The 12,984-nt window shown below is 37.7% G+C and overlaps 3 protein-coding genes across 5 annotated transcripts in view; 1 reads left to right on the top strand and 2 right to left on the bottom strand.

Annotated features, from left to right (window-relative positions):
- Positions 1-2,634, bottom strand: part of LOC133835353 (uncharacterized) — a 19,246-nt gene extending 16,612 nt beyond the window's left edge. Inside the window, exon 1 of the mRNA XM_062265374.1 lies at positions 2,500-2,634. The gene's annotated coding sequence lies outside the window, so the exon portion shown is untranslated. The remainder of the gene's footprint in view (positions 1-2,499) is intronic.
- Positions 8-7,452, top strand: LOC133835475 (transmembrane inner ear expressed protein). Of its 3 annotated transcripts, none has more exons than XR_009893578.1 (5): positions 361-2,356; positions 5,615-5,971; positions 6,039-6,191; positions 6,543-6,703; positions 6,795-7,452. XR_009893578.1 is itself a non-coding variant. In XM_062265438.1 (4 exons), exons 2-4 carry the CDS (start codon positions 5,848-5,850, stop codon positions 6,881-6,883), a joined length of 366 nt encoding a protein of 121 aa, XP_062121422.1. In that variant the 5' UTR covers positions 8-2,356; positions 5,615-5,847; the 3' UTR covers positions 6,884-7,452. The 3 variants fall into 3 exon arrangements, 1 of the variants encoding a protein (XP_062121422.1); XR_009893579.1 differs by lacking the exon at positions 361-2,356 and adding an exon at positions 4,699-5,418; XM_062265438.1 differs by lacking the exon at positions 6,543-6,703 and having other exon boundaries at positions 8-2,356.
- On the bottom strand, positions 7,283-12,984 carry LOC133835442 (actin-related protein 2/3 complex subunit 2). The gene is made up of 8 exons (XM_062265426.1): positions 12,213-12,984; positions 9,790-9,883; positions 9,627-9,726; positions 9,374-9,560; positions 9,094-9,314; positions 7,979-8,070; positions 7,803-7,912; positions 7,283-7,738 (listed from the first exon to the last, which is right to left on the bottom strand). Exons 1-8 carry the CDS (start codon positions 12,284-12,286, stop codon positions 7,711-7,713), a joined length of 906 nt encoding a protein of 301 aa, XP_062121410.1. The 5' UTR covers positions 12,287-12,984; the 3' UTR covers positions 7,283-7,710.

Raw genomic sequence — 12,984 nt, 5'->3', positions numbered from 1 at the left:
AAAATAATGATTGCAATGCAGCTGAAGCAGCAGCAATAAAGTTAGTCCAAATATAGTTAGTATATGTGTACATAAATAAATCAAACACTCGAACTGGGCGTCTGTCTCACTGTCGTGTTCACAGTCTCAAAGTCGCCCACAATCAACAAGTTTTAATTACTGCCAAACGATAATAATAACAACAGCGACAACAAGAACATCGATAACCTCAACCCATCATCGACTGTTTATGGTTATGGTCACTCTCAGCTGCTGCTGCTACTGTTGCTGGAGGTGACCTTGTCAATCGATTGGCACAACAACAATTATTATGGCAAATAATACGTTTTGTTTTAACTGTGACAAATGTCATGGCTAATTAAGTGTTATTATTTCTGGTCAATTTTATGGTCACAATTCAACATATCGAAACAAAGCTGACTTCCTTGAATGCATATCTGGTCACTCTCTAAGCTAAAAGGAGTTCACACACACACAGGTGCAGGTCACAAAAAGCTGCCATAGACAATTGCACTATACAGAGGAAGAAAGAGAAAAGCGGAGCAAAAGTCAAAAGTAGAGTAAATTTGTTGCGGCACAATGGGGCACGTGTCGCAAGCAGCAGCAAGTGGAGCTGAAAGGAGGCGACAACAGTGTGCGGTTAGCTAGCTTTAGCTTCTCTTCTTGTGTCAAAAGGGGAGCAACACTAAAGGTGGCAATGACATACACACTAATATATACATTCATACATACACGCATACATATGCAAGCAAAGCTCAAGCAAGAAGGAATGAGAAGAAACAGGTAGGCACAAGTTGAGTGCACTCACAAATACATATGTATACAGACGAAGAAGCAATCGAAATGCATTTGAATTGAGCAGCGAACAGCATGCGCTGATTGCTGCCTATGTGTGAGTGTGTGTGTGGGTGAGATGTACAGTGGATCAAAGCTTATTTAATCAAATTTGAAGTATTATGCTCGCCAAACTAAGAGAGCTAGTAAGATAATTCAAATGCAAGCTTTTAATGCAATGCTTAAACTTAAAATATAACACTTAATTTATTTTTTAACATTTTTTTGTTTTTAAATATGCTGGTATCCACTGTAAGTGCAAAAAAGGTAGTCAAATAAAAAGGGCACAACCAAAAAAAAATATATGTATGTATGTACATACATTTACATATACATACATATACATGTGCATGCATATATATAAAAAGGGCAGAGCACTTGCCACACAAAACGATTTACACGACACTAAAGCTAAAAACAGGCGCACGCCACTATAAAAAAAAGAAAGGAAAGAGGAGCGAGCTGAGGTGAGAGAACGACGTCATGACTGAGAACAGCAGCTACAACAAAAACAACGACACAAATAAGAAGAGGAGGCGCGTTAAGGCCGCGCCAGGTACTTTTTTACGGGGCTACTGTTCAAATTTGCATATGCTTTAAATATTTAATGTAATTCAAAAAAGAGAGGAGACAAGTATCACAACCCAAGGCAGCTTCACTTTCAGCTCCAACAAGAACACCAACAACAACGCACAATGTGCCAATTGGACAAACAGCGGCGCGCAGCTGTATAATTCAATTGTTTTTTTTTATAAACGGGCTGCTGGTCAGAAAAATGCAAGCAAGGCGAAATATACAATACAAATACAAATTCTCAGCCAAATGGAAAAAAAACGTTCGCGCATTTGGCGAAAAAATCAATTTTCCGTGTGATTGCCAAATGCAATTGCTGCCTGCCCTGTGTGACTAACAACACACCAAGCCGCCACATAGAATGGGGCCCAACAACACACACACACATCACAAAGAAAAGAAAAATAATATAGCAGAAAACTTCTTATTGGGTGGCCCTGGGACAGACACGAGTTTACGCCAGCCCTGGCTTACAGCTGGCTTTCGACTTACGCAGCGTTTTGTGGCCTTTTTTTAACGTAAGTTTCACTGTTAATTATTGACATAACAAATGCGGCGCCTAGAACAAGAACACGAGCTGATGACGGCAACAACACCAGAGGCTCCAATCAGGACTCACACACACGTTTGCACGCGGAGAATAAACGAGAGAAAGGCACACGCGAAATTGCTCACATTAACTTGTCGAAGTAAATGGGCAGTCAAAAAGCAAATAAAGAATATGAAACTAGCTTCTAATTTAAAAAAAAAAAATTCTCGTCCTTTTTGTTTTGTGTGCAATATTCCATTCTCTACGTGGTAGCCAAATGTAAATCGAAATGAAATGAATGAAACTGGTTGCCCCACTCTTTTCTCCTCTTGTAACTGTCGGTCGGCACAGCAGGCTACGCATACACGCACGATAAAAATCGCACTCTCCCACGCAAGAACGAAGCACAGCACAAATCACGTAAGCATCAAATTTAAATGCACTTAATTACATTTAATTCGTGTTTGCTTTGTTTTAATTTTTATGGGGCGCCCAAGCAGAGCACACAGCGCAAGGCACAGAGGCAAAAGCCAAAGTGCCGCTGTAACACAAACCGTACGTACGTGGTGCGCGTCCGTCTGACAGTCCAATTGGATGCGCTCGCTCTCTCACTGCTCTACTGCTGCTTCTTCTTTCTGTCTTTTTAGTTATGCGTGTGCGCTAAGTTTTCGCTCGTGTCAATAGTTTTTTCGCACGGGCAGCGATAGCTATCGATATGGGCACAAAAGCTATCGACTTACTTGAAAATAATAAAAAATTTAAATTTTAAACGAAATGCAAATATGTGAGAATGGCAAAAAAAACACTTCGATCGATTGTCACTCCAATTGTAATTATCGATAGCTGATGTCTCGCTGTGCAATAGTTAGTGATGTGTTTGTGTGTGTGAAAAGTTAAAGGCGGTCAAAACAAAACGGTAAAATGCAGTTCAAAAATAAAGATTAAAGCAGTGCTTACTTTGCTGTTTTTTGTTTTTTTCTTTTTCTATAATTAGTTAATTCAACGGCGTGGGTGGACGAGTTGTATGCTGATAAAAGTGCTGTTGTTGCTGACGGTTGCTGTGATTTATTATGCTCGTATTAATACCGATAACGATATCGAGATCTGTGTGCATTTTGTTAGGTATCAAATTTGCTGCAGCAACAACAACAGCAGCAAATAACTTGGCTACATTTGTGCGTAGTGTGCGTTGTTGTTGTTGGTGTTAGTAGGTCGTATAATGACTCGGCGGCGGCTAAATATAGTTGTTGTTGTTGTTTTTGGTCACACTCGTTACTCGTTTTCTCTTTGCTTGCTAGTGTTTTTTTTTTATGTGGCCAATTCACAAAATGTACATTTTTTACACCTTTCACACACACCCACGCATTTTACACTCACACACACACACGCACACACACTGAAGGCGCGCGCGCGTTGCCTACGTTTCGTCCTTTTTTTGCTTCTCTTTTTTCCCACACACCTATTGCAATTGTCGTGGTTGTGTGTTGTTGTTGTTACTGTAGGTTCTATGTATTTTTTGAAATTTTTGCATAGGTGTGCATGTACATATGTGTATGTGTTTTGGGTCGAATTTCAAAAGGCTTTATTTACACACAATTTAATAAATATGCAGAGTCTTCTTTGATTGGCCACTGTATTTGCTTGAAACTTGCTTTCTTTTCCATTCGTTACTTTTTCTTTTTTTGCACTCCTTGTGTGTGGCCTCTGATATTGCCTCGATAGCTTTTTTTATTTTTTTTCGTTTTTCAATAAAACTCCATGGCCCTATTATGTACTCAACACACACACATGTCAGCTTACGCACACACACAGGCACATTCACGCACGCACACACACACACATATAGGCAGGCAGGCACCCAGAACACACACGCCCGTTACGAATACGTACAACGTTAGGACGACAACGACTGCGGTTGCGGATTGCGTTACTGCTGCCTTTATTTCTTAAACTTTTTGATTTTTTTTTTTGGTTTCAACTTTCTTTGCTTCTCTGATTTCTGCTTGTGTTTTTCTGTTACTTTTTTTTTCTATTCGATTTCTTTTTTTGCCGTGCGACGAGCCCCAAGCGTGTGTGCCGAACGAGAGCCTCAACTGAAACTGAAACTGAGCAGCAAGCAGCAGCAAAGCAGAGCACAGAGCCAAGGATAAGAATGTATTTTTGTTGAATGAGTGGGTGAATGAAAGCTCGTTAGTGTGTGTGTGTGTGTGCGTGTGCATTGCAACTCGTTCGTTTTTACCGTTAACATTTTCTCTCTGCACAGGCGCAAAGTTGGGCGAGTCTACACCTGCGAGTCTATTGTGAATGCAAAACAGCATGGCGTTGCCACCCGCTGCGTATACGTAATGACCACGAAAACGTAAGAGCGCCGCGACCTTAAGCACCGCGTTACGTGTTTGCGATTATCTATTAGCGCGGTTTGCGGCCCTTGTGCCAATTTATTTTTAGGTCATTGGGACATCGCACAGTGGGCACTGTAACGAACAAATTAAAAATAAGTCATTGGATATTCGTTAAATTTTTATTTATTTATCTGAATGCAAATGTAAAGAATCAGTTACGAAATTTTTTTCTTTCAATATTGCATTGTCTAAAAGTAATTTTTCATATAAATTTAAATTATCTGCAAAGTTTTAATATCAATTCGCTTATATTCATATTTATATGAAAAATATCTCATTTTATTAAAATTAAAGTATTTCACATCTTGCATACATTAAAATTATAAATAAGTACACCCATATTGTATTCCAGATTGACCCAATTAAATGCCATAAATACTTTTATGCAAATAACTATACATTTTCTGTTGTTGTGGCTTTGAGAATTAATAATTGCAATCACATAATGTTCAACGCCCGCCGATTTTCAAATGCCACAGTCATTAGGCAGCCCACCCCAAAGATCACAACAATATGGAGGCCCAACAATTCCGACCAGCACGGTTTCGAGCAAAAAGTCAACAAATTAAATGTCCAACAAATGAATGGGTGTTTCACACTGGATACTCCTTTCTTTCCTTTCAGCCTTTTAGCCAGAGCTTTAGGTGTGCCCAGCATGGGGCCACATAACTAACCATATGCATGTTGTTGTCTCTTGTTCGGGAGGTAACGGTACTTTTGCCTTCCCCAATATGTAGTTCGCCTCCTCGATAGTTATGGCCAGCTATGCAAAGCTAAAAATTACTTTGCCGTGCTGTGCTGTGGCATGCGGATAACGCTGTCTGTATACAGCACCAGGAGACAGGACCCTGGTCAGGAGCCACACCCAGTTCTGGAAGGCGTCTATTGTCATTTTCGCTTTCACACAACGAAGCTAAACAAAATATCTAGCATTACATCGAAGCATTCTAAAGTAGCTCTACACAAAATGGGGAATTCTAAATATTTAATGAAACTTGACTAAATTGAATTAATTCTGAAAATACTGAAAACTTAAAAAAATAAAATTAAAACTAATTTTCAAAATTACTTAAAAACTAAGTAATTTCGAATTTATGGAACACTTTAGCTTAATAAATTCAAATATAGAAGAATCCAAAACTATATAATTTATATATTCTATAACAAAATTTATCGAGGAACCCACACAAATTTAAAAAATAAATAAACTGTAATTATTTTTGGGTAGAGTATTTAATAAACCTTATATATAATCCTGCTATGCTTGTTATTTCAGATGTTTCAGACTTTCACTCATACAGGGTGCGTTCAGCAGTTTCAGGACGACAGGACCTTACTCATTTGTATATGCTTTTAGCAGCCAGTTTAGCCAAATCATATTGAGTGTGGCAAACGTTTCGTGGCCAAATGAACAACAGTCTGAATTGGACAGGCAAAGCAGTCAGACGACGTCGTCTCCAAGGGCGCTGGGTAAATTTTGTTTAATCGGCGACTCATATTGAAAGTAAAATGGACGACAATGGGATTCCTTATGCCATGGATCCCAAGGAAGCGTGGCTGGAAAAGATAACATTCGGTGGATTCCGTCGCTGGCATATTATAGCTGCAGTGCTGGGCATACTGATGAGTATTAGTGAGTGCTAGAGAATATAGTTTATATAGTTAAAATATGTATTTAACTATGCGCTGAATTCTTGCAGTGATTATGGTCTGTTGCTGCATAAGATTTCGTATACCTCGCACTAAACAGGAAATCGAAGCGGATTATCAACGGAAACAGATCACCAAAAAGTTTCGCGAGAAACTGCAACAGATTAAAAACTCCGAAATGGATGACATGGATCTGCAAAAAGGTAACTACTAGAATATATATTCTGCATGTCTGTCCACGTTGATAAAAATGAAAAATTTGTGTATTACTCGTTCGCGCGCCCAACTGCCAACTGCCCCAGTTTGTTGTCCTGTCACCCAAATGAGAGCCAAGCCCATTTTCTTTTTTTGTTCTGTTTTAGTTTGGTTTTGTTGTATCTGCTCGACGCACACAAATAAACTCACGCATGTGTTTTATATAAAACGACAAAATGATAAACGATTCCCAACTAGAGAGTCTTGCAATGCACGCTACAATATATAATCCAGACTTTTCGAGCATTTATAGCATGTATATAATAACACTCACTTCTACTGTCGCTCTTCTATCACAGCACTTGCTTATATCAAATTGGAACAGTATGATGATCCCTAAGTGCTCTGTAAATTTCCATATGCAACCATCACCACAAACAAAAACAAGCACAACGGAATTCTATCTATTTAAACGTAACAAATTACTTCTTAACTAAACTACACAATTGACACTGCCAATGTAAGTAGCTCTCTGACAAAACTAGATACTTTCAATGCTTATAAACTTTATATATTCAAAAATATTTCCATTTGTTTGACATCTCTTGCAGTTTGCGTGCGCATACAAAGCGATTACCTGAATTTGGAGGCCAGCAGAGAGAGCATGAACGAGAAGCAGAATGTTAAATTTAAGATCTAATAAACTACTTTAAAAATAATAATTATAATAATAAAAGTCGGCAAACAATGTATAAATATTTGATTTGTGTCAGTTTATTGCAGTTTTGCAGTTTTTGAAATCAGTATTGATGTATCAAAGATTTGAATTTTAGTTTCTTTTCGTTTTTGCTTGTTATTTATTTTTTTGTTTCTTTCTCTTTTCGTTTTCCAATTTAATTCTCTACACATACGGGCTAGTTAAAGTATCCGGTGTGTGGGCAGCATTACGACGATTGCGACATTAACAGTTTGTTATGTTTATGACATTTACTTATATTTTCACTTAGACTTTAGGTATTAGTAAAAAGGTTTTTTTCTTGACAATTCTTTAGGTTTTTGATATACATAATATGTACGCTGACTCTCTGACTCTGTCGGCAATGACTGTAACAAATTTATTTGTGGCTGACTTGCTGATTCTGATTGTGTTGTTCTGTATAATTTATTTGTTTTTTTTTTTTTTATTTCTATTTATGTTTCTGTTTCTAGCTCTGGGCGCTGACTCGACGAACACACACAATTTAATTATTATATATTTTAACGCGTAACTATTATTGTTAATTCTTTGTTCATTAACTTGCTCAGCTTATATTTAGCTTAACTCTTGTCTCTTTTGGAATACTTGCAGTTGGAAAATTTTCAATTTACTTTCTTTACTTCTTATTACTGTTTGCGGTTTACATCTCACACTATATCGTTTTGGAAACATTTGCTTTCAATTTGCCAAACTTCTGCGGTTTATCTCAAATTTTAATACACAATTTTATTTTTATATTTATATAAAAACAACTAAATATACTGCGTGCATCATTCCTTGCGTATGAATGTTCTCCCCCTAAAATGAGACAGTATTTGTTGTTAATAAAATCTGTATAAATAGTTGCGTAAATTCTACTCACGTTATAGTCTTCTTTTCGATTTTTTTTAACTCGGGCCTCGCACGGTTTAGCACCTTAAGGAAGTCTGAGGTTTTTGCACGCATCCGTGAATGAATGTACGCCTTTGAACACTGCAATCGAAATTAAATCTATTGAAATGAGAATTCAACGAATTAAAATTCCAAAAGGGGACGCACCTTAATGTGATAATGCAAGTAATCTCGGAACATGTGTATTAAATTGATAGTATTATCCCGCGTTTCCTTATTGGTATGACGAGGGAATAGCACTGCAAATATAATAAAGCAATTTATATGATTAGTCGTTGTTGGTTTAACACACTTTAATAATACCATATATAGTATATATGCTAATATGCTGGGATGGGATATCCAGAATATTTGTACACGAACACAAGTCATCTGCTTTAATATGAAGGATTAAACAGGATGCCGTTCGTCTTAATTGATTTGGGAGCATTTGAGACACAAACGGAATAAAACTCCGGAATATGCCACTTTGACTCCATATTGTATAACAAAATTGGGAATTTGTATACGAACACAAGTCATCTGTTTTAATATAAGGGATTAAACAGGATGCCGTTCGTCTTTATTGATGTGGGAGCATTTGAGACACAGATCAGATTAGAATTCCGGAGTATGCCACTTTGACTCCATGAAGTATTACAGAATTGGGAATTTGTATACGAACACAAGTCATCTGTTTTAATATAAGGGATTAAACAGGATGCCGTTCGTCTTTATTGATGTGGGAGCATTTGAGACACAGATCAGATTAGAATTCCGGAGTATGCCACTTTGACTCCATGAAGTATTACAGAATTGGGAATTTGTATACGAACACAAGTCGTCTGTTTTAATATAAGGGATTAAACAGGATGCCGTTCGTCCTTATTGATGTGGGAGCATTTGAGACACAGATCAGATTAGAATTCCGGAGTATGCCACTTTAACTCCATGAAGTATAACAGAATTGGGAATTTGTATACGAACACAAGTCATCTGTTTTAATATAAGGGATTAAACAGGATGCCGCTCGTCTTTATTGATGTGGGAGCATTTGAGACACAGATCAGATTAGAATTCCGGAGTATGCCACTTTGACTCCATGAAGTATAACAGAATTGAGTATTTGTATACGAACACAAGTCATCTGCTTTAATATGAAGGATTAAACAGGATGCCGTTCGTCTTAATTGATTTGGGAGCATTTGAGACACAGATCAGGTAAGAATTCAGGAATATGCCACTTTAACTCCCTAAGATAAGGGCTTTGTAGAAATGCTCACCGAATGTAACGTATCCAATGTTGTCGCCAACTCTGGCATCGCTGTTGGCCAGTTCCAAAGGAGGCTCGCGATGCGAGAAAAGCACTTGTGGCGCTGTATGCGATGCACGGCGTCCCTCTCTCAATTCCTGCATGAATACCTTGCCAATGATGACATCGTCTTCGTCCTTAAAGATGGTGCTGAAGACAACGGTGACGCGATCAGGCTTTGCCTCTACATAGCTGTTAATAAAGTAAGATATAGATATTTTCGTTTGTATAATTTATGACTTTTTTCTTACAGTGTTTCATCGTTGCGATAGTTGATAACTGCTCGCTTCTGGCCTTCTTCGCCCTGTTCTTGGTAATCGAAATACTTCTCGAAAACTGACGCAAAACAGTTGCGCTTTAGCAGTCCAATTTTCTTTGCAACCTGCTCCCAATCTTCGGGTATTTCCTCCAGATTAATAAGTACAGAAACGTTATAACCTGCAGACATTAAATAAATTAGTTTATACTATTTTTCTTCATGGTATATTTTGACAATTCACAAACCTTCTTCCGTATCAGTCAGCAAATTTCCATATTCCCGTTTAAGGAGCTCATCTGCTCCATGTTCTTGCAGCTGTTTGTAGAACTTGAGCGAAATGCTAATCTATTTTGTTGAGAAATATGTTATTAGTTGCAAGTTGTAATTGAATGGAATAGGAATACATACTCGCACTTTTGTTTTATCGCCATTCACATTAGAAATATGATATAGAACACCGTCAAAGTCTGCTATTCGTATATCAATCGATTCTTGTTTGAGTCTGCAAAAAAACAAAACACAAATTAAATCATCAACAAACAATCCAACTTCAAGTCCACTTTCAATATCTTATCGCCTGCCCGAATGCCAATTGATTTGAGATTAGGGTATACAAAAGATAAATAATATAAAGCTTTAATAAAAAAGTTATATATAAAGAAGCTTCCCATACATATGAATGTATATGTATAAATATTTTTATAGTTGTTTTCTCTTTGTGTGTGCCTGTTCTTAATCATCTGTTTTATTATTTGCAATAAAAAGTATTCCGTTTGCATATTACAATTATATAGGAGCTCCATCACACACAAATTAGAACATAATACTAAGGTATGCCACATTTACTGAACTCCTCCATTGGAATTTGATATTTGTATACGAACACAAGTCATCTGCTTTAACATGAACGATTAAACAGGATGCCGTCCGACTTATTTGATTTGGGAGCATTTGAGACACAGATCGGAATAGAAATCCGTAATATGCCACTTTGACTCCATAGTGTATTACAGAATTGAGTATTTGTAGTCGAACACAAGTCATCTGCTTTAATATGAAGGATTAAACAGGATGCCGTTCGTCTTATTTGATTTTGGAGCATTTGAGACACAGATCGGAAAAGAAATCCGTAATATGCCACTTTGACTCCATAGTGTATAACAGAATTGAGTATTTGTATTCGAACACAAGTCATCTGCTTTAATATGAAGGATTAAACAGGATGCCGTTCGTCTTATTCAATTTAGGAGCATTTGAGACACAGATCGGAAAAGAAATCCGTAATATGCCACTTTGACTCCATAGTGTATAACAGAATTGAGTATTTGTAGTCGAACACAAGTCATCTGCTTTAATATGAAGGATTAAACAGGATGCCGTTCGTCTTATTCAATTTTGGAGCATTTGAGACACAGATCGGAAAAGAAATCCGTAATATGCCACTTTGACTCCATAGTGTATAACAGAATTGAGTATTTGTATTCGAACACAAGTCATCTGCTTTAATATGAAGGATTAAACAGGATGCCGTTCGTCTTATTCAATTTTGGAGCATTTGAGACACAGATCGGAAAAGAAATCCGTAATATGCCACTTTGACTCCATAGTGTATAACAGAATTGAGTATTTGTAGTCGAACACAAGTCATCTGCTTTAATATGAAGGATTAAACAGGATGCCGTTCGTCTTATTCAATTTAGGAGCATTTGAGACACAGATCGGAAAAGAAATCCGTAATATGCCACTTTGACTCCATAGTGTATAACAGAATTGAGTATTTGTAGTCGAACACAAGTCATCTGCTTTAATATGAAGGATTAAACAGGATGCCGTTCGTCTTATTTGATTTTGGAGCATTTGAGACACAGATCGGAAAAGAAATCCGTAATATGCCACTTTGACTCCATAGTGTATAACAGAATTGAATATTTGTATTCGAACACAAGTCATCTGCTTTAATATGAAGGATTAAACAGGATGCCGTTCGTCTTATTTGATTTTGGAGAATTTGAGACACAGATCGGAAAAGAAATCCGTAATATGCCACTTTGACTCCATAGTGTATAACAGAATTGAGTATTTGTAGTCGAACACAAGTCATCTGCTTTAATATGAAGGATTAAACAGGATGCCGTTCGTCTTATTTGATTTGGGAGCATTTGAGACACAGATCGGAAAAGAAATCCGTAATATGCCACTTTGACTCCATAGTGTATAACAGAATTGAGTATTTGTAGTCGAACACAAGTAATCTGCTTTAATATGAAGGATTAAACAGGATGCCGTTCGTCTTATTTGATTTGGGAGCATTTGAGACACAGATCAGAATAGAACTCTGTAATATGCCACTTTGGCTCCACGAAGTGTAGCTTTTATTCCGCATAGACTAGAAGGCAAATCTTGGATTGGATTGATGACTCAATTGCAGTGCAAAGCCAAGTGCGAGGGAGAGGCCCATAGCTTGCAATGCATGAGGCTGCGGATTATGCCTGCATGATGCGATAAATGAGCTAAAATGAATTAAAAAATGCTACGAGGAATGGAGAAACGCAAAACACACTCACACACGCAATGCACAATCACTCACACAGACGTGCGATTAGAGTGCATGAGTGTGCGTCGAGTTCGAACTACACCCGAATTTTTGAAAGCTCGCCGTTGTGTAGGTGAAGTATGTGTGAGTGTGCTTAATATGCTGATAATGCGAACTAAATAAAGCTGATAACGCACACCACACAAGAAAATAGATAAAATGAAAATAAAATGGGTGACTGTTACAGTTAGATGGAGTGGGAGACAGAGACAGAGAATGCGAATGAAGGAAGACTCACCCTGCTTGAGCATTGCGGTATTTGACCAGGAGTGTTTCCTCAATAATGCGATTATTGATTTCCAGCAATATCATCTTGCAATTGTATTTGTTTTGCAGTCGTTTAACGAATGTCTTTTCAAATATAATTCAGTATTAACAACTGGTGCTTATTATATTTTTTTCGAAAATAACCAAAAGCGATGACAAATTTATGACGTTGCTTTTGCCGCTGCTCCGGCTGCGACCGCTGCTCTTTCTACAGTGTTTCTTCTGTTTCGCTGCCGCTGCTTCTGCTTCAGTTGCGATTGTGTTGGTGTTGGTGTGAGAGACGGCTACTTATGGGGAGCTTGTTGGACTGGCTGCTCCACAACTCACGAATACACACTCACACACACGTTGTATATGCACACACGCTCGTCGCCTTGGGTTTTGTAAGTGTATGTGTGTGCCGCGTATATTTAATGAATCAACAACAAAAAATGGGCGCAACGTTTTCTGTTTTGTGCTCCCGTCTCGTTGATGTCGGCTTTTTTGGTCGTTTGCCGTGCACACTCACACACACTTGCAAATTCCAACACACACACAATCACGGCCGCCGATTTGGTGTCTTGACATTTGCAATTTTCACTTTGCAACCTTATCAAGTTTTTATTTAATGCTTCTCTGTGTGTCCGCCGTATATTTTATCTACTCTCGCACGGTTTTCTTTACTTTTAAGCATTTATTTTATAAATTAAAATGTTTTATTCACGAATGAATCCATGTGGCCAGTAGCAGAATGTGACCGTAAA

Source organism: Drosophila sulfurigaster, chromosome 2L (assembly GCF_023558435.1).
Source record: "Drosophila sulfurigaster albostrigata strain 15112-1811.04 chromosome 2L, ASM2355843v2, whole genome shotgun sequence".
NCBI classification, from domain to species: domain Eukaryota; kingdom Metazoa; phylum Arthropoda; class Insecta; order Diptera; family Drosophilidae; genus Drosophila; species Drosophila sulfurigaster.
Note: the sequence above shows the minus strand (reverse complement) of the source record. Positions and strands in the feature narration are given on the sequence as shown.

Bases quoted from the DNA above. Each gene is read 5' to 3' on its own strand.
- LOC133835475 (XM_062265438.1), top strand. From the start codon at position 5,848: ATGGACGACAATGGGATTCCTTATGCCATGGATCCCAAGGAAGCGTGG. The intron at 5,972-6,038 runs GTGAGTGCTAGA...GAATTCTTGCAG, and splicing joins GGGCATACTGATGAGTATTA to TGATTATGGTCTGTTGCTGC. The intron at 6,192-6,794 runs GTAACTACTAGA...CATCTCTTGCAG, and splicing joins TGACATGGATCTGCAAAAAG to TTTGCGTGCGCATACAAAGC.
- LOC133835442 (XM_062265426.1), bottom strand. From the start codon at position 12,286: ATGATATTGCTGGAAATCAATAATCGCATTATTGAGGAAACACTCCTG. The intron at 9,884-12,212 runs GTGAGTCTTCCT...GTTTTTTTGCAG, and splicing joins TACCGCAATGCTCAAGCAGG to ACTCAAACAAGAATCGATTG. The intron at 9,727-9,789 runs GTATGTATTCCT...TCAACAAAATAG, and splicing joins GCGATAAAACAAAAGTGCGA to ATTAGCATTTCGCTCAAGTT.